A 25,977-nucleotide genomic window follows, 5' to 3' on the forward strand; every position below is an offset into this window, starting at 1 on the left:
ACTGATGGAATATGAACTACAAGTAGTTAAAGTTTCTTTGGAGAGAAACAAAAATGGCTGGTGCTTTCATTGTGTTCTTAGCTACTTGAATGAAAAGTGGGATAGCAGCAAGTCAAAAGAAAGGTCCCAACTGATTGCAAACAGTTAGAAATCAGTATTTTATCCTGTTGGCTTTGTTGTATGGAAATTAAGGCCCGGACATATATGTAGGCAGACAATGGAACTGTTTCCAGAGACTCTCTCTACTGTTTCTCACTGTGCATGCCAGGTGAGATAGGCGTGCCTCTGGACCCTAGCTACCAGATCATGCTTTCATACTTTTTATTGCTGGCAAAATCTGCCATGCTGTCTAGTTAGCTAATGGATAAGTATGTGGGTTATTCTGGAATACTGAGGTGCTGATCTCAGTTCATATCTCGGGTCAGGTGTCTAAAAACCCCTTATCCCACTTGCGCTCGGCTATTGACAGTGTCAGCGGAGAGGCTATATACTGATGAGCCTGGGCATGATAACGCCTTCCATGATGGCCTCCCTAGGCGGTAGAAGGAGCAAGGAGTGCTAGTTTTGGCTGGAGCTTGCATTGCCACTGTTTTTGCTGAGCCAGTGTTGTGGAGAGGAGACTTCAGTCCGCAGGGGGTCAATCTGCCACTACCCTAATGTTTTTTAAAGGTGACCTGCAGTAGTTTTTGAATTTCTCTAACTGCTACCACAAGTTTCATGTAAGTTTTAAAGTCCTCCTTATAGTTCCAAAAAGTAAATAAACCCTTTTCTGCTGTTTTCCCATACCTCCTTGAAGTTAGCTTCTTGGACATGCCCCAAAGCAGCTTGTGTCCTTTCGCTTTCAGTGAAATCGTGAAATTGCAGGCCCCATGGCCATGTTAATCACTGCACTGGGATCTAAACTCTGGCCAGTGAGTGAGATTTTCCCCTCTTATGCTGGGAGTGATTTACTTCTACAATATTTCCTGTTGAATGTTCTCAGAAATGTGTCATCTTCACACGATTAGCTCACTCTTCTTTGTTAGCACACTTTTTCTGAAGGATATAGTCTAGTGCAAACAGGAATTAACTCAAGGTCGACCTCTGGCCTTTGTTACACTGGTACTCAGATCACAGTAATATGCCCTTATAATCAATGAATCTTTATTTAGTGCCCCATCCTTGTGCATGTCACTGGTGAGACTACTCCTTGTGTCAGTGTGAGCAGGGGTGACAGAATCTGGCCCTTAAAGAATTAGTAGTTTTGATGAGGAAGAAATATTGACACAGCTTTCCTAGAAGGGATTTCCACTGATCTAGACACATGAAGATATTAATAATACATAATCTGCCTCTTCATGTGACTAATAGCTCACCAATGTCATCAAGGCCACAGTTAATGTGGATCCTTGGACATTTTCTGAGGGGAAATATCTACTAGCGGGACTAATTAGAGCACATTTACACAGCAATTTAGTCTGGTTTGACCCATGTTCCATGTAAATGGAGGACTGACCTTTACTGTAAGATGTTCCTGAACACCATAACACAGCATACGAATCCAGAAATAACTGAGATGAGAAGCTCTGAATTGCCGTAGAAGCATTTACTGGTTGGTTGTGTTGTTTACTACAGATCTCACGTGAAAAGCATCGACTGCAAACATGCCCCTTAGATTGGCAGCGCTGCTGTGATTCTGCTACTATTCTCAGTCTAATTTGTTACTCAGTAAAATATGTATTGAAATGCTCCATATGGAAAAAAGTCTTCTTGACCAGAGATTCTATATGCTTCAATTTAGTTGCCGCATCAATCGTATCTTAGAATCACCCAGAGGAAATGCCCTATTGGTTGGTGTAGGTGGAAGTGGCAAGCAGAGCCTGACAAGACTTGCGGCTTTCATTAGCTCACTGGAGGTTTTCCAAATCACTCTGAGGAAAGGCTATGGAATCCCTGACCTGAAGGTAGGTGGCGTTGAATGGTGGGAAGGGAGAGGAAACAGAAACTTGTACTTCTTCCACACAGAGCTTTGTCTTTTCTATATGTTTGAGAAACCTCCAGTGTAAATGAAAAGAGATTCCAATCAGATCGCAAAGAACAGTCTCCAAAATTCATCAGTTAATGTTTGCTCATGGCTTTGTACCTGTAAAAGGCTATAGAGAGTCGATGATAATGATTAATATAATAAATTATTACAATTTTAAGACAATAAAAAGAATACTTAACCCAGGAGTAACCTGCTATGGAATGATGTAGCTAGAGGTGGGAGAGATTTATTAAGTCATATCCAGTCCATCTCCCACTTCCTGGAGGCTATAAGAGCTGGAAACAGCATTGGATCCTGACAATACATTTTTCTAGTAAACTGTGAATTGGAAGCCGTGAGACAGTTTTGTTTGATGCAAAGGGAATGATTTATAAATGTTTTAGTTGCTGGAAAATGATGTAGGACATGGGTTTGCGATGTCTCCTTGCTTTCCCACCAAGGCAAACTGGAGCTACATTGTTCAAGTCCTGTCCTGCGTCATCAGACTGGGTCTCCTGCTGGCATGAACAGCGTCCACTGAGAGGCCAGTTATAGCTCTGGCGATAGCAAATCATCAGCAAATCTCTACCAAGTTTTGAAAGCTCATATTTAAATGCATTTGCTTTCTTATTTAGGGTCATTGACTTCAGTGGGGACTGCAAGATTTGGCTTTTCGACAATGTTTATTTAAGAATCAAATGTATTATGAGGAATCACTGGAGTTTTTATTTAATGTTACATCATCTTCTCCCTTCAGATAACTTTGCAGCTCTGATCAGTTTGTTTGTTTTGCTTTCTGACATGCCTGTGTAATCATCCTGAGCCTATCCCATTCAGTTCTACCCATGAAAAGTTTCCGGGGATAATCTGGTGCTGACCTCCTCCTATTTGTTAGATAGCTTACTCTTCCCACAAATAGTGTACTCTGATTCTTACGTTCAGAAGCTTGTTTCCAAAGCATGTTCTTGTTTCAGGTTCTGTGATGGTGAAAGGTTGTTTGACATTCCTTTCACTCTGTACCCATTCTACAGGAATTTATGAAATACTGGTTGATTATTTTTTCTTGGGTCTAGAAGAGCAAGATGGCTCAGTCTGCCGTTGACCCTTAGCATTGTTCTAAATCACTTATTCCAGGTGTTCTATAGCAAATATAACAACTGAGTGTGTTTGGTAGAACCATATTTGCCTACTGAAGTTCTAAATGCATTTCAGAAGCAAGGGTCAATGTACTATCCTGAGCGGCTTTCTATTCCCACTGTATTCTGCTCACATGAACTAATGGGAAAGGCCAGCTGAGGTAGTAGGAAGAAAAAACTGGAATCACAGTGACAGTTTTTGCTATTACTGTGTTTTAAATAATAGTGTTATTTTATGTTCATAATTGTAAGGCAGACAGTCTGAAAAGGGGAGGAAGGATAGTCCAGTGTTTGGGGCACTAGCCTAGGGCTAGGACATCTGGGTTCAAGTCCCTGCCCTACCACAACCTCCCTGTGAAAGCTTGTGTAAGTCAGATAGTCTCTCTGTGCCTCAGTTCCCCCTCTGTACAACAGGGATAGTAGCCATGCCCTGCATCGTGGGGTTTGGGAGGATACATACATTGAAGATTGTGTGGTGCTCAGGTACCATGGTAATGGGGGCAACCCTGTACCTTAGGCTGTGTCTACAGTACAAGCTAAGGATGTGATACCCCAACTTGTGTACACACGTGCACTAGCTCTGATTGAGCTAGTGCAAGTATAAATAGCAATGTAGCTGCAGTATCACGGGTAGCAGCAGCAGAGGCATGCTGAGTATATCCCCACAGCTTTAGTACCCGTCATGCCACTGCTGCTGCTTCTGTCCTACTGTGGCTGCACTGCTATTTGTACTCACATGAGCCTGATGAGAGCTAGCATGAATGCATGTGCATGAATACATGTACATGAATAGGAGCTCATAGGATGACCATAAGCTGTCAGTGTGATGCTGCTGTGGAAAAGGCTAATGCAGTCCTAGGATTCATTAGACAAGGTATTTCCATCAGAGACAGGGAAGTATTAGTACCATTACACCAGGCACTGGTGAGACCTCATCTGGAATACTGCATGCAGTGCTGGTCTCCCATGTTTAAGAAAGATGAATTAAAACTGGAACAGGTGCAGAGAAGTGCTAATAGGTTTTCTATTCCTCTGATCACCCTATCTTATAAGAGAAGACTCAAAGAGCTTGGCTTGTTTACAAGAAAAAACATACTGGGTCAGATCAAATGTCCATCAAACCCAGTATCCTGTCCTCTGACAGTGGCCAATGGCAGGTGCCCCAAAGGGAGTGAACAGACAGATTATCATCAAGTGATCCATGCCCTGTCACCCAATCTCAGCTTCTGTCAAACAGAGGCTAGGGACACTATTCCTGCCCATCCTGGCTAATAGCCATTGATGGGCCTATCTTCCATGAATATATCTAGCTCCCTTTTGAACCCCGTTATAGTTTTGGCCTTCATAATATCCTCTGGCAAGGAGTTCCAGAGGATGACAGTGCATTGTGTGAAAAAATACTTTTTTGTGTTTGTTTTAAACCTGTTACCTATTCAATTCATTTGGTGGCCCCTTGTTCTTGTATTATGAGAAGGAGTAAATAACACTTCCTTATTTGCTTTCTCTATACCACTCATGATTTTATAGACCTCTATCAGATCCCCCCTTAGTTGCCTCTTTTCCAAGCTGAAAAGTCCCAGTCTTATTAATCTCTCCTCATACAGAAGCCATTCTATACCCCTAATAATTTGTGTTGCCCTTTTCTGAACGTTTTCCAATTCCAAGATAATTTTTTCGAGATGGGGCGACCACATCTGCATGCAATATTCAAGGTGTGGGCGTACCATGGATTTATATAGAGGCAATATGATATTTTCTGTCTTCTTATATATCCCTTTCTTGATGATTCCCAACATTCTGTTTGCCTTTTTGACTGCCGCTGCACATTGAGTGGATGATTTCAGGGAACTATCCACAATGACTCCAAGATCTTTCTTGCGTGTTAATAGCTAATTCAGACCTCATCATTGTGTATGTATAGTTAGAATTATGTTTTCCAATGTGCATTACTTTGCATTTATCAACATTAAATTTCATCTGCCATTTTGTTGCCTAGTCACTCAGTTTGGTGAGATCCATTTGTAGCTCTTTGCAGTCTGCCAGGGAATTAACTATCTTGAGTAGTTTTGTAACATCTGCAGATTTTGCCACCTCACTGTTTACCTCTTTTTCCAGATCATTTATGAATATGTTGAATAGGGCTGGTCCCAGTACAGACCCCTGGCGGACATCACTATTTACCTCTCTTCATTCTGAAAACTGACCATTTATTCCTATCGTTTGTTTCCTATCTTTTAACCAGTTACCAATCTATAAGAGAACCATCTCTCTTATCCCATGACTGCTTATTTTGCTTAAGAGTCTTTGGTGAGGTACCTTATCAAAGGCTTTCTGAACATCTAAATACACTATATCCACTGGATCTCCTTTGTCCACATGCTTGTTGACCCCCTCAAAGAATTCTGGTAGATTGGTGAGGCATGATTTCCCTTTACAGAAAACATGTTGACTATTTTCCAGCAAATTATGTTCATCTATGTGTCTGACAATTTTGTTCTTTACGATAGTTTCAACTAATTTGACCACTACTGAAGTGCAACCTAGCCTAACCAAAAGAAGGTTGAGGGGAGATATGATTGCTCTCTATAAATACATCTGAGGGATAAATACCAGTGAGGGAGAAGAGTTATTTGAGTATCATTGCTGACACAAGAACAAATGGATATAAACTGGCCATCAACAAGTATAGGCTTGAAATTAGGTGACGGTTTCTAACCATCAGAGGAGTGAAGTTCTGGAACTGTTTTCCAAGGGGAGCAGCGAGGACAAAAAAACCTAACTGGCTTCAAGACTGAGCTTGCTAAGTTTATGGAGGGATATGATGAGACTGCCTGCAATAGCATGTGGCCCATTGGCGACTGCCAGTAGCAAAAATCCCCAATGGCTGGAGAAAGGACGCTAGATAGGGAGGGCTCTGAGTTATTATAGAGAATTCTGTCCCAGCTGTCTGCCTGATGGGTCTTGTCCATATGCTCAGGGTCTAACTGATCACCACATTTTGGATCGGGAAAGAATTTTCTCCTGGGTCAGACTGGCAGAGACTCTGGGGCTTTTTCACCTTCCTCTGCAACATGTGGCTTGAGTCACTTGCAGGTTTAAACTAGAGTAAATGATGTATTTTCTCTAACTTTAAGTCTTTAAACCATGATTTGAGGATTTCAGTAACTCAGCCAAAAGTTAGGGATCTATTACAGGAGCGGGTGGATGAAGTTCTGTGGCCTGCAATCTGCAGGAGGTCAGACTAGATCAGAGGTTGGCAACCTTTCAGAAGTGGTGTGCCGAGTCTTCATTTATTCACTCTAATTTAAGGTTTCGTGTGCCAGTAAATACATTTTAACGTTTTTAGAAGGTCTCTTTCTCTAAGTCTATAATATATAACTAAACTATTGTTGTATGTAAAGTAAGTAAGTTTTTAAAAATGTTTAAGAAGCTTTATTTAAAATTAAATTAAAATGCAGAGCCTCCCTGGCTGGTGGCCAGGACCCGGGCAGTGTGAATACCGCTGAAATTCAGCTCACATGCCTCCTTCGGCACACATGCCATAGGTTGCCTACCCCTGGACTAGATGATCATGATGATCCCTTCTGGCCTTAAAATCTATGAGTCTGATAGAGGGCTCATGTGACTTTGTGATAGTAATTGAGCCCTTCTCATGAATGCAATCAGAAATGCTTGGCAGAATCTATTTGCACTTGTGCGCTTTCTGAAGGAAAGGGATGAAGGAAGGAAAACAGCACAGTTAACTAGTCCTATCAAAAATATTCCCAGTATACCCTCCACAAGGGAGAAGAAATGATGCAGTGGAAAAGAAATTTTTTCATAACATTCTTATGGTCTTGCTACTCTGTGGGCAGAATAGAAGTCCTTAACTGAGGCTCTTTCTCTCAGCTGCACAGTGTGTTGGGAACATACCATGCTGAATTCCTGAAATAAAAAGGGACAAGTAGAGAACAGGGACAGAAAGAACAGTGTATCCAGCCACTAAGATCATCTCCAAAATACCTCTGTCCCATCACATATATGAGTCAATGTATTCCTTAATTGTGCAACACAAGACTTTAAATATTGTGGCAGCAGCCACCAGCAGTAGATCACTGTGTAGAAAGGTCTCTGCAATCTGGCACGATCTACATTTCAAACTAATCAGGGATTCTACCTTCCAAGTTTAACAGAAATAGCAAGTGCTCCATCTTCAGCCATAATCTGTGGTTTTTAAATGCCCTGTCTCCAAACCGAAAGTTTTAAAAAGATCATTTCCTGAATAAAATGATTCAGAAAATGTTGTATTTTGTGTCTCAGTTTTCTCAGGGTCTGTCTTTTTATTTGTCTTTTTGTACAGCACAGAGCAAGTTGTCAATGCTTAGCAAGTAATAATAATTAATACTAGCAGTATCCTTGGAAATAAAGCGGAGAAGATATAAAGAGCAAGCTTCAGGCTAATTAATTCTGATTGTTTTGTTTTCAGTTCATCAGAAGATTTTGAATAGGCAAAATCCTGCCTGAAATGTCCCCAATGAAAATACACGGTATGACCAAGACTTTGCAGTAGATGAACACAAACTCCTTACTTATTTTCTTTTCAATCTACAGGCAGACTTGGCAAACCAGTATATTAAAACTGGAGTGAAGAATGTTGGCACTGTATTCCTTATGACCGATGCCCAGGTAGCTGATGAAAGGTTCTTAGTGCTGGTAAATGACTTGTTAGCTTCAGGTATGCATCTCATTGACTTTATTTCCATTCTCCGTTCCCATGTAAATGTGCACATAGTAAAGTGTGCAGCTGTTCCATGGAAAAGATTCTAACATTTGCTAAAAATGACAACTAAACAAAGTAAGCTACACAATTTGTAAATTAACCCCCAAGGAAGAAAGCAGTGCTCAGGTCTTCTTAGCGGAGGAGTCCACTAGCTAGTAGATTTTGGCCCTCTCAGACGTCTATGACCCAGTCAGTTAGTTTGCGCCCTACTTTCATAGCTCTTTAATTCTACTTATACTTGTTAAGTCACTTCTGTGTGGGGCAATGTGCTAGTGGAGTGTGGAGTCAGAGGAAGTGTTTCATTGAAGGATGTGCAGTGTCCATCCCAATGAGAGGCAGTTTAGTCGTATGACATAATTCCCACTAGTCCTGGTTACAGACTTCACTGTTTGTCAGAACTGGGTGACTAATGCAAAGCCATTGAAAGACCACGTGTTCAAATGTCAGATAGCTGTTCAGTCCAATCACGTTCCTTTCTTGTTAATTTTTTTAGACACATTTGTGTGTCTGGGTTTTGTGTGCTTGGAGAATAGCTGTTCTTCCCATGAAGACCCCGATTTCTATGCAGACCATGACATTTGCATGTGAATTCAGCATTTGCATTTCACCTCACTCCCAGTTAGCTTAGCAGGACACAGAAGCAAAACAGTGGACTGAGATGACCAATGATACACCACAAATTTAGTGAATAACCATGAGTTGACATAGAATATTAGTATTGCATTCATTGCTGAAGCGAAGTTTGTGAACAGCCCACTGGCTGAAGTATGTTCATATTGTGTTCAAACAATCTGAACAGCAAATGAATTTGAAGATGCCAGAGACTGTGTGTGGATAGTTCCTAACCAGGAAGAGGGTTTTAATTTGCTGGGTAAATTGTGTGTTGTGTGTAGTTCCCCCAGCAACCCCATGTGCTGCCCACCTGCCGGGCCAACATGAGCATTCACCAGCCCTAATTACAGCACTGTTGGTGCCTGTCAGCATGGAGGAGGCCCACACAGCCTCTTTTATAGTTTTCTGTTTCCCTTCTGGTCACCAGAGGGCTGCTCGTTTGCTTCGGTGGGTCTGCTCTTAAATGAAGACATGATCTTATTGACAGCAAGTCAGAGCTAGCTGATCAGTGAGGACTTTGATGGGGTGGCATAATGGGCTTATGAGGTCCTCTGGCTCCTTATATGAAATTATTTTTATTTGCTTAGAGGGACCCATGAGACCAGACCTCCCTCTCCATCAGCCCCAGGTAGGGTGGAGGGGGGTCCTTCTGCCATTCACCATCTGTCTATGGTGGCGATCTTGATTCTATCCCCCTTCTCCTTTTCTCCCTTTGCTTGCCCATGTCTGTTTCACCCTTCCTTGCTTAAAATGGGGGAGGATAGGTGAGGAAGGGCAGGTGATGTGGCCATCCACTGGAAGTACATAGAAGGAAGAGGAAGGCCTGGTGCTTTCCTGCTTATTCTCTGCCTTAGTCAAAGTGGAGCTTTCTTGTCTTCCTTTTGAGTGTGTGTGTGTTTGTCTTTCTGTCTTTATACATGTATGAGAAAGCTGCCTGCGATCCTGGAGATGGTTATGACCAAGGAGGGCCAAGCTACCTAAGGGTGTGGGGGTGTCATTCCCAGCACAGATCAGCGCCGCCCAGAGGGAGGGGCAAGTGGGGCAATTTGCCCCAGGTCCCTAGGGGCCCCCATGAGAATATAATATTCTATAGTATTGCAACTTTTTTTAATGGAAGAGGCCCCTGAAATTGCTTTGCTCCTGGCCCCCTGAATCCTCTGGGCAGCCCTGGCTCAGATAGACATACCCACACCAACTTTGATCAAGCTAATGTGCTTAAAATAGCAGTGTAGCCACAGAGGCATGAGTGGAGGGAGGAGCTAGCCCCTCCCCAAATACAATCCTGGTTGGGAGACCCTAGGTACCTGCTTGGGTGGCTGGCCCATCCTGGCGCATGCGCTACAGCAGCAGCTAAACTTCTATTTCTAGCACACTATTCAATGAGATCTAGTGCAGATATACATCCAGCTTGAAGTGTATACAGGCAGTCCTCGACTTTACAACATTCGACGTACGATGAACGGCACTTATGATGCCCTGATTCACAATTGGTTTCAACTTCACTGTGCTTGGTCCTGCGATAGAGTGGAGTGACATTCTGAGTTACGACGTTTCAACTAACGACACAATTTTCAGGAACTGATTGTGTCGTTCGTCGGAGGACTACCTGTACTTAACCTTTCCTCCCCTCTGGTCCATGGTTATGTGTCACTGACTTAGAAGGCCTGCTGACCCCAGTGACTGGAGAAGGGGTAGATCCTGTTTCTGTGGCATTAGGATGATATTACATTTGCTTTTGAAGGCCTGTATTTCCCCAGAGTTATCTCATGTGGTAATGGGGATGCAGGGGTATCCCCTTTTCTAGGTACAAGGAAATACCTTGGTATCTCAGACCCCATGAGGCTAGGGCTGCCAACTTTATAATCGCACAAAACCAAACACCCCTGCCCTGCCCTTGCCCTGCCCCTTCCCCGAGGCCCTGCTCCTGCCCCACCCATTCTCTGAAGCCCCACCCTCACTCAGTCCAGCCCCCCTCCATCTCTCGCTCTCCTCCACCGTCACTCACTTTCACTGGGCTGAGGTGAGACCAGAAATTAGGTGTGGGAGCAGGCTCTGGGCTGGGCCAGGGGGTTGCGGTGCAGGAGGGGGTGATGGCTCCATCTGGGGTACAGGCTCTGGTCTGGGGCAGGGGCTGAGGGGTTTGGGATGCAGGAGGGGGCTCTGGACTGGGACCAAGAGGTTTTGCATGTGGAAGTGGGCTCTGGCTGGGTGTGTGGGCTCTGCAGTGGGGCCGGAGATGAGGGATTTGGGGTGCAGGAGGGGGCTCAGGGCTGGGGTAGGGGGTTGAGGTGCGGGAGGGGGTACAGGCTCCAGGAGGGAGTTTGGGTGCAGGAGGGGGCTCAGGACCAGGGTTGAGGTGCTGGGTGTGGGCTCTGGGGAGCTCAGGGCAGGGGTAGGGGGTTTGGGTGTGAGATGCGGGCTCTGGGAGGAAGTTAGGATGCGGGAGGGGGTTCCAACTTGGGGCAAGGGGTTGGGATGGGTGTGTGGGCTCCAGCCGGGTGACGCTTACCTCAGGCAGCTACCAGTCAGAGGTGAAGCAGGGCTAAGGCAGGCTTCCTGCCTACCCTGGCTCTGCGCTGCTTCCAGAAGTGACTGGCATGTCCGTCTCCTAGGCGCAGGTGCGCCAAGGCAGCTCTGCACGGTGTGCACTGCATGTGCTCACAGGCACTGCCACCACAGCTCCAATTGGCCATGGTTCCTAGCCAGTGGGAGCTGCGCAGCCAGCGCTCAGGCCCGGGGCAGCGTGCAGCGCTTCCCTGATCACACCTGTGCCTTGGAACCACAGGGACATGCCAGCAGCTTCCAGGAGCTGCACGGAGTCAGCCTTAGCCCTGCTGCGCCGCTGCCCGGACGTTTAATGGCCCGGTCAGCGGTGCTGACCAGAGCCACCAGGGTCTCTTTTCGACCTGCCGTTCTGGTTGAAAACCGGACACCTGGCAACCTTAAATGAGGCAATAACTGTAGGTAACTTGTGACTTTTCATGGCAATGTCTGTAGTAGCTCAGTGGGGAAGGATGTCTTCTGATTGGTTGACTTGGCTGCTTGTTTCTAATTGGTTGCATGTTTTATGTATGTTTGTTTTATTTGTTGTATTTATCATCATAACTTAATAAAGAGGAGTAACATTTTGCTGGTTTCTGATCACCTGCTGTTTTCCCTCTCAATTGTTAATACCAAATAAAGCTCAGATTTTATCTGATAAGATAATGATCATTTCAGTCCAGACAGGGGTCAGAAGGAGATAAATTAGGGAGTAGTAAAGTAAGGAATCCCTACAATTCTGTTTGCATGCATACATTGTTGGCAATTAACTGAATGTACCATTAACTTTTTAACCATAGTGATCTGTCATTTATTTGAATACAGCTGCAGATGGCATTTTTGAAGAGCCGCGGAACTTGCCTATGTAACAAATTACTTTGCAAAACTGAAGTGATTCACTGTTGCATAAGGCATATTGGGGATTAGATTTACTGAAATCTAAATAGTAGAGTAAATCAGAAAGCAAATCATTTGCTATACCCTGATTCTGAGATTAGAAAGTACTTTCAATTTCTGCTTGTTTTAAGGTTGTGGGAATGTTGGTTTAATTAATTGCCAGTAAATCAGCTGTTCCTGGGCAGATGTGGCCTACTCCTATATCATCTCCAATCTGATGAGAGGCTTGCTTGGATCTGTGCTATGGAATCCAGTGCCCTAGTCTGTATGAGAGCTCTGCTCCACATGTGACTTATACCATCAAGGTAAAAATTCCAGTTTGCCTGTTAGTTTGTAAAAGTGTGATCCTGTTTTTCCCAGGTGAAATTCCTGATCTTTTCCCTGATGATGAAGTTGAAAACATCATCAGCAGTGTGAGAAATGAAGTCAAAAGCCAAGGACTGGTGGACACCAGGGAAACCTGCTGGAAATTCTTCATAGACCGCGTTCGACGACAGCTAAAGGTAAGACTATTCCCAGGAGACTTCGCATCCCTACCCTTGGGCTCAATGCAGGGGTAACCCTACAGAATGAAATTCCATAGCCTGTATATACAAGCCGTCAGACTAGGTGATCTTATAGTCCCTTCTGGCCTTAAAGTCTATGAATACCTGAATTGTCCAACATCACCAAACAGCACTTCAATTGAAGGAACATATGACTTCTGATCATTGCACCCATACATTTGTATAGTAATATGATGATTAGGAATTGCTGTCCACTATTTTTAACATATTGAACTAGTAAGAAGACAAACAGTGACTTATAACATTTTCTTAAACATATATATTTTTTTACATTTCTCCATATTTACTTAAACACAATCTCTCACTCCCCCAAAATGGTGATTTTTCCCCCACAGACCTCTGCTAAAATACCATAGACCTTTCCTTTTTTTAGGTGGTACATTGAGATTTTAGCCCTGGAGTCACATGGCTAAATCCTTGACTGCTTCTTGGAAAATCAAGGCCAAGGAGTCCATCTTAACCACATGTAAGCCTGGTAACTTGATGCTTTGCAACTATGAGAACTCAAATCAGTTGTCTTCAATCATGAGAATCGTGGCATCTAGACTAGAGATGAGTTTTGATATTTCAGTGCTAAAGTGTTGCTTCTACCTACAGCACAACTTCTCACATCTGGAAGGTCTTATAAATAAAGAGACCCCAGTCTGACATGGGGGGTGGGGTGGGAATCTTATATTCATTTTGAGACTCTTTGGGTTTTAATGTCCCTAGGTTTCTTATTTGATTGGGATGTAGAATTGCATAGGAAAATTACTCCTGCTAGAGTATCTGGTAACTTCCTTAACCTTTGTGCCTTCCAGTTGGACATTAGGTCATCATACAATAAATCCAATTATTACCCAATAGGAAGGCTTCTTTCTTTTTTTTATTAATTTGTTTCACTCCAACTCATTATCACTTTACATCTGCAGAGGTTGCATCAGTGCCAAACATTGTTATTGTCCGGAGGAGCGAGTCTTTTCCTTGTCAGGATGAGGCTACCCTTACATTACAAGTGTGATATTGACTTTGCTACAACTAAACAAACACACTCAGCATTTCACACTACATCCTGCGGTAGGAGACATGGTTCCTGAGAAGTTGCAGAAGATCTTTTGGAAATATACCTAATTTTGGCTATAGCTTTGTTTAAGCTATCAGACTTGGAGAGGACAGGTGGTAGAAGCACTGGGAGCTCAGGGGATCCTAGAACATGCACAGCACAGAGACATGCCGCTGGAAGCTCACTCACATGTTATTTGAACTTGCTAAAATACATAAAAAACAGTTTGAAGACTTGCCAAAGGGTGGGCCCTCTTAGTTGCCAGAGAAAGCACTGTGGGATAAGGAGCTAAGCGGCAGCAGGAAGTTGAAAGCAAGCACACCTCCTGCAGGAACTACTCAATGCCCCACTTCCTGTTGAGACTCACTCTGTGTCACTCCACACACAAACTCTCTGGGGTGGGGACTGTGTCTTTTGCTAGGTGTTTGCACCACACCTGATGCAATAAAACCTCCATCTCAGCTTGGGCCATCTGGTGCTTCTGCAGAAACAGTCATAGTAATAAATAATAATAATGATACCACCACCAGGTAGCAGCAGTAGAGAGTGAGACACAGAACACAGCCAGGCTAGAGTACAGCAGCATCCCTAGGGCAATGAAACAGGGCTGAGAGTGAGGAGCTTCCTGACGTGTTGGTGTAAACCAGCTCCTTGGCTGTATTGTACCATTGTGCTTGTGTCTGAGTCACGTGCTCAGGGAGGTGCTTGAGAACTGGGCACCCAGTTTGTCAGTGGCAGCTGTGCATGTAGGCTCGATCTAGTGGGTTGGGGAGAGGAAAGGGGACTATCAGAGAGCTCATAGATGCCTGAGGGCCAGCCCGAGCCCCTCTGCAATGTGAAGCTCCTGACAGGCAGCATCAAATAGTGCCACTGCTTGAGGTCTTTAACTGCCCCTAGTGCAGGGTTGCTATGGTAGAGCATATCTCCATGGCCCCCTCTCCCAGACACGTCCCCCAGGCTAGGAAAGTGGGAGGTAGAGGAACAGCTGCACCAGCAGAATGTTCCCCTCTGGTACAGGAATCTATGCGGGGCATCTGTGGCAAGGTTATGGCTCCTTTGGGCCACCTGAATCCCCTCATGACCAGTGCCCTGCACTGGAAATGTACCCTATGGTCAAAGGATAGGTGGATTTTCCACGAAGGGAGGATTGTTTTGATTCATTGAGACTTGGTTCCATGCTTCCATTTCCTTGTTCTTTCTAATTAACAACATGATAGGGAACAGCTGTTCTGGGGTCAGCTGTTAAGTGTTGCCAAATTCTTTACTGCATTTAATAATGAAAACCCACGCTCTGTGTAATAAGCCAAGAAGCAGACTATAGTATGCATTGTACACCAAGTGTCACAGGTTTGATCAGCACAGGAGTGGATCTCAGACCGAACAGCAGACTGGAGGAGAGCAAATGTCAATATGTACAGCAATTTTGCCTCCACCCACTCAGGGCCTATGCGTACAGCATCTAGCACAGTGGGGTTCTGGCCCATCACTAGGGCTTCTATGATCATACAAATATTTAACAACAACAGTAATTAATAATGGAGCATAGCTTGGCAGTACCTGAGGGTTGGGGCCCGAAGTTTTACCCGGCACACAGAGAGTAACACAGACAAATGCCAGAGGCCATATGCCTAAATCTAAGGCTGTAGAAAGAACAGTTTGTTGGTGTTATTTTGAAGTAGTGGGTGATCATTTTATTAAAGACTGGATTTCATAGCCTCAGATAAACACATATAGGATCTTGGAGCGTGTACTGCTCTGTGCATGAGAGACAGAGTTTGTAAAAGCCAGTTAGATGAGAATACTCAGTAAGCCATACTAGATAAAGGGCCTGATTTTTCTTGATGCTAAGGCCCCTTTCCACCACTCCACACCCTAGGTCTACAGCTATTTACAGCCGTTTCAAGGCCCCTTTATGCTGCCAGAGTGGTGTATAAATGAGAGCCAGGCCCTAAATATGCAGCATTGAGTAACAGTGAAAGTTTGCTAGGTTCCACCAGCAGGGTGATTCTGGCCCATTTGTAACCATAGTGTAATCCACAACTCCTGGGTGTGGTGCTCTGTCCCCTCTAGTGACACTGAGACCACTTAGAGATTAGTGAGTCTGCTTTACAGCCTTAGCTAACAGACATATGGCTTTTAGCTCATGCAATAGAGGCTCATGCATTTAACTCCCGAGGTCCCAGGTTCAATCCCGCCCGCCGACAACTGGGGTCTGTTGGCACTAAAACAGCAGCACTTCAGGGGAGCAGTTTGCTTTTATTTCAGAGAGAAAGGAGTGCTGGCTGTTCGGTTATGTTGTTTTATGTGGAATTTCCAACTGCAGACGCACCGGCCCAAGATGTAAAGGCTTAAAGCTCAAAAGATCATTCTGGGTGCGGCTCTTGATCTTACTCTGAAATCCTCCTGGGGAGTCATTCTCCCAACAGGGAAAACCAAAAACTGCAGCTATGTTGGGTGCCTCCCTGCCTGCTGCCCTGCCTCTTTTTACTCCTCAGGTCGCTCTTTGTTTCTCACCCGTTGGTAACAAGCTGAGAGTTCGCAGCAGGAAATTCCCAGCTGTGGTGAACTGCACAGCGATAGACTGGTTCCACGAGTGGCCTCAAGAGGCATTGGAATCTGTCAGCCTGCGCTTCCTGCAAGAAACTGAGAACATTGAGGTGAGGTTCCAGCAGAGGTAACCCCCGCTTGACTCTGCAGCTCCTGGTCTGTCAGCTGCAAGTCCTTCCAGCCCAAGATGGACCCTGAGTGCCCCAGTGCACTCACCGTGATCTCATCAGCTAGTCATGAGCTGCTGTAGCCTTGGCTTCATTTGCAGAAGTGAGAAGCTGCTGCATCCAAGCCCAGCCTGAAGTCCTCTGCAAGAGAGGGCTGTAACTCAGTCACAGTGGTGCAGTCAGCACCCAGCTTCCGCAGCAACCTGTTATTACTGTAAGCAGTACATTCAGACTGCATTCCCAGTAATGTTGCAGTAGAGCCTCTGAGACAGCTTTACACACACACACACACACCCCGACACCCACACCCACACACACCCTTCAGGTGTCAGGATTGCGTTGGTGGCTCAGGTAGTGTAAACTGAGGTTTACAAATCAATCTGGACAGTAGCCAGAGTGGGTTCCTTTCTGCTGACACTTGCATAATTATTCCTCGCTATATACTTCTTTTGCTGCATATGTGTCTGAGAATTTTTAGGTATTCTCAAGAGCAAATACATTTGAAGCTCAGTTTGACGTCTACTTAATACTCAACTAACAGCTAAATGGATTTATTCATTTAGCTTTTCTGCATAGTATTTAGTTGAGTTATATTGTCTAGAACATCTCTTTTAATGAGCATGTATTTTCCTGTCTCTACAGAACTGTTCTTATTTAATTAGTAAAAGAGAGTTGTTATACAGAAATGAATGGTATAACAATTCCTCAGTACAGTATGTTCAAATGTTGAGCAAAAGTAACAGCAAATGGAGAAATTCTAGAGAGAGTAAATTAAGGAAGAGCTCAAATGAGATGCTACACAGTCAGTTGTGCTGTTGTAGAAGGCAATGATTAATAGACTTCCTTACTTTTTGTTTTGTTTAAAATATCATCTTTCATTTCAGCTTTCAGTGAAAGTCTCAATAAGCAAGTTTATGGCCTATGTCCATACAAGTGTCAATGAGATGTCCCGGTCTTATCTGAGCAATGAACGTCGCTATAACTACACCACACCCAAGTCATTCCTCGAGCAAATCAAGCTCTACCAAAATTTGTTATTTAAAAAAGGCAAGGAGCTGACAGCAAAAATGGAGCGACTGGAAAATGGCCTGCAGAAACTCAACAGCACATCTGCACAAGTGAGAAGACCCTTCCCTTGTCTCTGGTCTGAATGCTGATTTGTTTAGTTGTTTCTCACCTCAGTGCATGCTATGCTCCAGTTTGGAAGAAAAACTGCAAATTAAAAGTGGGATGCAGGTAGTGAATGTCTGTTCTGGATCCTGGCTTTAGAATCCCCACCTCTCCCGTTCAGGGCTTGGGCTCAATTCTCAGATGAGACAAGCTTCTATTCTAGGGATAGGCAACCTATGGCACGTGTACTGAAGGCAGCATGTGAGCTGATTTTCAGTGGCACTCACACTGCCCGGGTCCCGGCCACTGATCCGAGGGACTCTGCATTTTAATTTAATTTTAAATGAAGCTTCTTAAACATTTTAAAAACCTTATTTACTTTACATACAACAATAGTTTAGTTATATATTATAGATCTATAGAAAGAGACCTTCTAAAAATGTTATAAAATTTTTAGAAGGTCTCTTTCTATAGATCTATAATATATAACTCAGCACACCACTTCTGAAAGTTTGCTGACCTCTGTTCTATTCCATGCGGAGGGATGTGGAGGGATGTGAGGGGGGGAAGAGGGAGAGTGAGGGTGTGTGTGTGTGTGTGTGTGTGTAAAGCCAGCTGCTGTGGTTCTAAACTAATCACTGCACAAGCAGAGAATCAAGTAGAGATCAATTTGATAAGTAGGTTTATGTAATTATGGTAATTGTTTCTTAGCTACACGTAATATAGTATCTTTGCATAGTCTGGGCCAGAGTGAGACCTGGAGTAAGGTCAAGGGAGCCGAATTCAATGATTTTGCAACTGCTTACACCAGATCTGCATCTGTACAGCTTCAGCTACACATAGTGTCTTGTCATACTGCCATGGATGTGTGATAAAAATGGATAATGATGGGATCATTTTCCCTTACAAATCAGGATACATGTTTTTAAGAAGCCCTAGTTAATGAGCATTCCTGAATAACCCAGTAGACTGAAATCCACTTGTAAAGAACCTAGCTGGATAAACTGCTAACATGATGACTGGCTGTATATTGTTCTGGGTATTTGGCAACTCTCTCGACTCTGCAGAAATTGGCACTGCATTTCAATCAAATGCCCAGTGTTCCTTTGGAACCACTTCATCATCAGTTCTATCTTTCTTGCTAAATCCCTCCCACCCACTCTGTTTTACACTTCATTATAATCATAGATCCATAGGGTTAGAAGGGACCACAAGGGTCATCTAGTTTAACCCCCTGCCAAGATGCAGGATTTGTTGTGACTAAACCATCCAAGACAGATGGCTCCTCCTTTTGAAAACCTCCAGTGAAGGAGCTTCCATGACTCCCCTACGCAGTCTGTTCCATTGTCCTACTGTTCTTACAGTTGGGAAGTTTTTCGTGAGTTTCAGTCTAAATCTACCATGCTGTAGTTTGAACCCATTGCCTCTTGTCCTGTCCTCTGTGGCAAGAGAGAACAACTTTTCTCCTTCTTTTTATGGCAGCTTTTCAAGTATTTGAAGACCACTATCATGTGCCCCCTTAATCTCCTCTTTTCCAAACTAAACTTGCCCAGTTCCTTCAGCCTTTGCTCATATCACTTGCATTCCATCCCTTTGATCATCTTTGGCACTCACCTCTGTAACCTGCCCAGTTTCTTTATATCCTTTCTATACATTGGTGACCAAAGCTGGACACAGTACTGCAGCTGAGGCCTAACCATTGCCGAGTAAAGCTGTACTGTCACCTTCCATGACTTGCATGCTATGCCTCTGCTAATGCAACCTAAAATTGCATTTTGCATTTTGTGAAGCAGCATCACATTGCTGACTCATGTTGAGGTTGTGATCCTCCACAACTCCTAGATCTTTCTGAGCAGTGCTGCTGCCAAGCCAGTTGTCCCCCATTCTGTATTTCTGCATTTGATTTTTCTTCCCTAAGTGTAGCACATTACATTTGTCTTTCTTGAATTTAATTTTATCTATAGCCCAGTTCTCCAATATATCAAAATCCCTCTGAATTTTAGTTCTATTCTCTAAAGTATTGGCAGCCTCCCCATAGCATTATTTAATCTGCCAATATGATCAGTATCCTCTCTATTCCTAAATCCCAATAATTAATAAAGATGTTAAATGACACTGGAACCGGAACAGATCCATGTGGAACCCCACTCGAGACCTCCTTCCAATCTGACATCGTTCCATTAATAGTTATTCATTTTGTGGTTGTTTAACTAAGTATGTATCCACTTAACGGCAGTTTTGCCAAGCCCACATTTCTCCAGCTTACTTATGAGATTGTCATGTGGGACTGTGTCAAAAGCCTTGTTAAACTCCAGGAATATTATGTCCATCACATTTTCCAGGTATTAACCTAGGTAAGGAATCTCTTACTTACTTTTTTGTGCTAAGAAAAATGGGCCCAACTTGATGCCACCCGAACCAGAATGTAGAATGAAGGGAAGAGGGGGATACTGAGAAAACCCCAGTAGGGACCAGCAGGCTTAATCTTTTCCATTTGAACTAACTGAACAATATTGGTGATGGAAGCATTCCCTCTGGTGCCCACTGGAGAATGGAGATTGCTGCAGACAGGCTATGGGCTATATCTTCAGTACTGCTGAGTACCCATAACTGCAAAGGAAGTCAAAGGGAGCTGCGAGCACTCAGCAACTTTTACACATTAGGCCCTATGTGTAGCTTGCTCAATCTGGGGACAAAGCATCTTCTGTAATCTGCAGCTTGCAGTTTTTATGACATTTAATGATGGAGAAGATGGCTCCCATCTGTGTTTCTTACTGGCAGCAGACTCTAATACTAAAACAAACACCGAAGCCCCTACTACTTTAGGAACGGTTTCCTAGACGTCTTAGTAGGCATTTATTTACAAGGTCAAACACAATATCAGCAATGTCCCAGGAGTCTGGGATGAAATGTGAAGCTTGTAATAATCAGCATGGCTTTCTCCTGCCTTCTCTTTTCCTTGCAATTTTTCTGGTGTTGTGGGATAAGCTATCATTAAGCTTGAAGCTGATTTCACATTGGACTAGAATTGAAGCAAGTAGTGATTGTTCATAGAGTTGACTGACATTAAAACCACAGTTTTCAAACTTGGATGTGCAAAATTAAGCACCTAGCTAAAACTGTCCTGATTTTCAGAGGTGCTGAGCAGTCACAGCTGCCATTAACTTCAGAACAAGTTCTGGATACTTAACACTGATGACAACCAGTCCACTTATTTAAATGCCTGAAGATGGACGTAGACGCCAACTGCAAGCAGCCTGGTCGGGAAATGTCAGCCTGACCTCAATGGAAATTACATGAGTTCTATTGTGCAGAGTGGACTGCAAGTGCAAAGGGGCAGATGCTCTGTCCCTCTCAAGTGTGTAGTCTGGTGTTTTTTTATTAAATGGGATTTTGAAGGCTTTTTTTTTTTTTAAGCAGGGAAAAAGAATTTTGACATCAATGTAGGGAACAAGCTGTGCCTCAAGGCTAAGGGTGATGGTCCTGATCCACAGAGGGGCTTAAGCTTTGTGACACTGAGTGTCCCTCTCCTGGAGTCAGGCAGTTTAGGAGCCTAAGCCGTTTCTTGTGAGAACGAGTTAGGCAGCTGCTTAGTGGCACCCAAAATGGCCAGAAGAGGAGGTGGTGGTGCCACCTGCATTATCACTTTATCCCAGTGGTAAGATCACTCACCTGAGAGGTGAGACCCCCCTATTCAGATCCTTTCTCCTCCACAGACAGAGGGGGGAATTGAACCTGGATCTCCCCTGTCACAGGTGAGTGCTCTAACCGCTTGGATAAAAGCTATAAATTGGCCACTTGCTTTCTCTGGCCAGATTTTGAATGGGACTTAATCTGCATGGGCTCTGAGCATGCGTACCGGATTGGGCCTCACTAGAGAGCTGGTGCTCCTCTACTGATCCTTCCCCACATTATGGATCGCTCTGGGGCTCATGTGGGAGAGACGCGTCTGGAGACCTAGTGTCAGTCAGCAGTGCACCTGCCCAAAGATGGACACATCAGTGCCAAGAACTTTTACCCTGAAAACTTAGGTGCTGAGTGACTTGTAGATGCCTGCAGAGTTAGGCAGCAGCTGAGCGGGAGTTTTGTGGACCACAGTGATGCCTAAAATTGGATCTTCAGTGCCAAAGTATCTTTGTGGATCCAGGCCTGTGCTCCCATTCACAACGTAGTTCTCACTGCTCTTGGTGCCTGGCAGTTAATGGCTAGTTAATTATAGGTATTGAATATGTTGTGGCACCTTAGGACACTTATTTTAACCTGGGCACTTGCAATCTTTTCTTGAATTAGCCATTCTAGTTTCAAAATTCCCCCCTTTTGGGATTTGGAAATCTTGGCATTCATGATTAGCTTCTGTTTTAGGTAGCTGTCTTTCATTAGCTTATGTACTAAACAAAACTTCAGACAATGGCTGTCCTCCATTTCCAGAAAAGTCACAGGCTAGCTCCCAGGGTAGGAAAACCTTAATGAAATTGGAGAAGTCTGCTGGTTGAATAATTTATTTTTCAGAACTATGTCCAATAAAAAGAAGTCTGTTCAAAGCCCTGTTGCCGAGTTAACTTTTAATATGACTTTTGTTAAAATTGCATTGTTGAATTCTAGATCCAGGTCTCGCCTGCTGTACCAATTAATTGCTGACCTTTGTGATGCAGTGTTTGTGTTCTTGAAACGCAGCATGGGTATTCAGATTAAATGTGCCTGCTGGGAGCCTGCCCTCCAGGTTTTCTGTTATTTAATAATTCTTCTTACTGTGTTCCTGGTCATAGTCAAGCCTTTCCTATCTCCCAGTTGGGAGTCACAGTGCATTTCCCTTGAATGTCTGGCTTGCTTTGTTCTTTTCCTTTCTCCTCCACCTTAGACATTGCTTATCTGCCTAACCAGAACACACAAAAGCGTCTCACAGAATCTTCCCATTTCTTAGCCCAGTTGGTGATTGCACACTCTGTATTGCTACTGGTTGATAATCTCATTGTCTATGCTGAAGTACTCTTGGATCTTTTTGCTAACACGTTGATCTAATCAGTCTTGAGATGATAATCGGGAAGGAGCATGCTAAAATTTTCAGATTTCCTTGGGGTGTTCACTTAGTCATTTCTCAACACCTCTTTCTTTCTCTTACCAGACATGGCCTTAGAGGGCTGTTCTTCCTTTTCCTCCTCCCATTGCCTTTCTGCCATCTTCTGGTAAAAATGTATCTTTTATGCTTGCATCAGTGCTGGCGGGCACATGAAGGGTTAATGTTGTAGGTCTCACTGTACCCAGAAGCAGCGCTAACTCTTCTGCATCACTTCTGGTGTGTTATGAGTAAAACACTTACTTCTGTGCCCTTGACTGGCTCACAAGAGTCCAGTGAGTTGCCTTTAGCCAAGCGAGACAGGTAGAGAAGTTCTTCTTTGAGTAGATGCAGCCAGGCATTCATGTAGGGTGCACACGCCCAGCACACCAAGGTTGGATAACTTTGCCTAACAGTACCCTTAGGGGTGGTGCTTGTGCCCTGTGGCCCTAGCCACGCACCAGCTATATGAAGATGGTGCTGCCTCGAAACCTCTCAGTTCCTTCTCACCGCTGGCAGCTAGAGTCTGAGCTCGGCATCAGGTTTTCACCTCATGTTTTCAGTCTCAGTTTTCTAAGAGTGTTTTGTTCTCCTCTAGCTAATAGTAGTACCTTAGGTCTAGTTTAGTGTCAGTTAAGGTAGTTGGCTGCCCTTTGTGATGCCCTCACCAGAGTTCAAGCATTGTCTGTCCTGTGGGGGCGGGGCATCGCCAACAGTGATCATAGAATATCAGGGTTGGAAGGGACCTCAGGAGGTCATCTAGGTGCTTGTTGTGTCTGGTGAGGGACACATTGAGGAACGATGCTCCCTCTGTAAGTCCATCAAGAGGAGGACTCAGGTGGCAAGAAACTTAGGATTGAAGCAGCACCTTCTGGAGCAGGCCTCAAGGTCTGCTTTGGCACTGAGGCCTTGGTCTGATCAATGGTCGCCTTTGGAACCAGCAAGTGATGCCACTCCACATCCCATCATTGATCTCAGAACTGTCCTTGGTCTTGGTGCCAGCACCTCCTCCTGTACTAGGTTGAAGTGTGTCTTGCTTGGGACCACCTGTGCCAATTCTCTGTTCCTCTTCAGCACTGATGCCACTCCCATGTTGGGCTTCAGATGAGTCTGATTGTTCGCTCCATCGTCACCAGAGAATCTCTGGGATTCCTAGAGATCCAGGTCAGGGTCGTCTTCTTCTTTATTGTCTCCTGATAGGCAGCAGAGACCATCCTCAAATCAATATTGCTTCTGAGGTCGGCATTGTTCCCGCAGAAAGGAGATGGGCTCTTGGCCTGGTACTGACCGGCCACCGGTGTCATATCCATTTTCCTAGTGCCTCCTTGGAATTCTTGAGCAAGATCACTCCAGAGCAAGATCATGGGTCCCATTGGTGGCTCCCATTCCTGAACCATCGCAGCTACAAGCAACCGTTGAGTTTGTTCCCCGTGGGCCTCCAGGGTTATCCTGACCGAATCTTGTGGTTCAAGAATAGGATCCATCATTGGCACAGCAAAGTGCTTCTTCATCCTCTCCAACCACTCTGCCTCAATGCCTGAGCACTTTAAGGCATATCAGGACCACCTTAGGCATATGACCACTACCTTTAGGCATCCAGGCTGAATTTCTGCAAGAGACTATGAATGAGATGCAGGATATTCTCCAATCATTAGCTCCTAGGAGAGTAGCCCTCTCAATAAATCAGTCTGTTTTGGAGCGTTCAGAGCCCCTCTGGAATATTCCTGCTTCATTGCCTCCCAAGGCAATGCTTGCAGTGAAGCGGTACTTCATCCACATGCAGGGTTTTGAGGGCCTTTGCTCCCACTCGGGCCCTAACTCTCTGAGGTAACTGCAGTGAATGACAGGGCACAACAGGGAAGGTATAAATCTATGTCTTAGGACAAAGAGTCCAAAAGGATGGACTTGATGGGGAGCAAGATTTATATCTTTTCTTCCAGGCAGATGGGCATTGTGAACCAGCAGGCATTGCTCTATAACTACAACTTTGTTAACTGGATGGCATAAGTTTGTGGACAAATTGCCAGAAGCCCCCAGGGAAGAGTTTAAGGCGTTAGTTGCAGAAGGCTGTATGATAGCCAAGACATTTTAGTCAATGTTTTCATGTCAGTGTTTTCAAACTCCACGGTAGAAGGTTCTTAAAAGGAGTCACTGATAACTCGGATAACTTCAGATCTTGCACTCAGAATCCTGCACGTCCATGCACCCCATTCTGTCCCCCTTTCTCCTAGAAATGCCCCCACTGACACCATGTGAGTCCCTGCACTGTTCCTGTCCTGTCTCCCCAATTCCTCAACCTGCTGGTCCTATCCCAAGATCTGCCTCTCCGTGGGGAGGAGGTCTGAGGAGAGAGAACCAGGCTATGCTGGACAGCCAGAGGGACAGGAGATGAGAAGACATTGCAAGGGTAGTAAAGGGACTACCATGCTGCAGTGCATTCTTTGGCTGGTGTAATTATTGTTGACGAGTCAGAGGCACTGGAAGGTGAGAGTGGGGATGCTGAGAAAAGCCAAAGAAATTAAATGCCCTAAAACATAATTAAAACAGTTAAGGTTGCCCAGTGCTGCCTTATGCCCTTCCAGAATGTGGTGAGTGACTAAACATAAACCACTGAAAACCAGAAAATGAAGAGTCAAGGTACATGCTTCCCCCAGACAACCTTAACTCTGCCCCATGGAGCTGGCAGTAGCCACTGGGAATGGTTCAGTAGTGTTGATGCCATCATAAGTAGGCCTGGAGAAGGACTATGGGAAGGTGTCATTGTGTTTTGTCCCAGATTTGAATTGCATCACTTATCTGCATGCACTCCAGCTATGTTCATTGTGGTAGCTGTGACTGTGCTAAATGGCGGAGAGATTATTTGAAACAGTTTGGCAGAGCCATCACTGTGATATGAGGAGAGGTGCACATGTACCTTGAGGGATCCAGGCTGCCTGATTTCAGTGCAGTGTTCTGTAGGTTGTGTCAGTTGCAGTGCACAGGGGTCTTACTGGCATGGAGCTTGTCAGCAGTCTGATGGCAGACATGACGGTGGCCTGTAGGGTTTAAGTGAAGGCAATAATTCAGAAGTATCAGAGGGGTAGCCGTGTTAGTCTGGATCTGTAAAAGCAGCAAAGAATCCTGTGGCACCTTATAGACTAACAGACGTTTTGGAGCATGAGCTTTCGTGGGTGAATACCTACTTCCTCAGATGCATGTAGTGGAAATTTCCAGGGGCAGGTATATATATGCTAGCAAGCAAGCTAGAGATAACGAGGTCAGTTCAATCAGGGAGAATGAGGCCTTGTTCTAGCAGTTGAGGTGTGAAAACCAAGAGAGGAGAAACTGGTTCTGTAGTTGGCAAGCCATTCACAGTCTTTGTTCAATGCTGAGCTGATGGTGTCAAATTTGCAGATGAACTGAAGCTCAGCAGTTTCTCTTTGAAGTCTGGTCCTGAAGTTTTTTTGCTGCAGGATGGCCACCTTAAGGTCTGCTATAGTGTGGCCAGGGAGGTTAAAGTGCTCTCCTACAGGTTTTTGTATATTGCCATTCCTGATGTCTGA

The 25,977-nt window shown here is 44.4% G+C and overlaps 1 protein-coding gene across 7 annotated transcripts in view; it reads left to right on the forward strand.

The window, feature by feature from the left end:
* Positions 1-25,977, forward strand: part of DNAH9 (dynein axonemal heavy chain 9) — a 392,191-nt gene that overhangs the window by 180,792 nt on the left and 185,422 nt on the right. For 6 of the 7 annotated variants that reach the window (XM_030534286.1, XM_030534287.1, XM_030534283.1 and 3 more), the window contains 5 exons: positions 1,781-1,943; positions 7,732-7,855; positions 12,311-12,453; positions 16,054-16,215; positions 17,157-17,390. In XM_030534286.1, coding sequence (XP_030390146.1) covers positions 1,781-1,943; positions 7,732-7,855; positions 12,311-12,453; positions 16,054-16,215; positions 17,157-17,390 — 826 coding nt within the window. The remainder of the gene's footprint in view (positions 1-1,780; positions 1,944-7,731; positions 7,856-12,310; positions 12,454-16,053; positions 16,216-17,156; positions 17,391-25,977) is intronic. The other variant, XM_030534284.1, reaches the window with a different exon arrangement.

The sequence above is a fragment of the Gopherus evgoodei genome, chromosome 15 (assembly GCF_007399415.2).
Source record: "Gopherus evgoodei ecotype Sinaloan lineage chromosome 15, rGopEvg1_v1.p, whole genome shotgun sequence".
NCBI lineage: Eukaryota > Metazoa > Chordata > Testudines > Testudinidae > Gopherus > Gopherus evgoodei.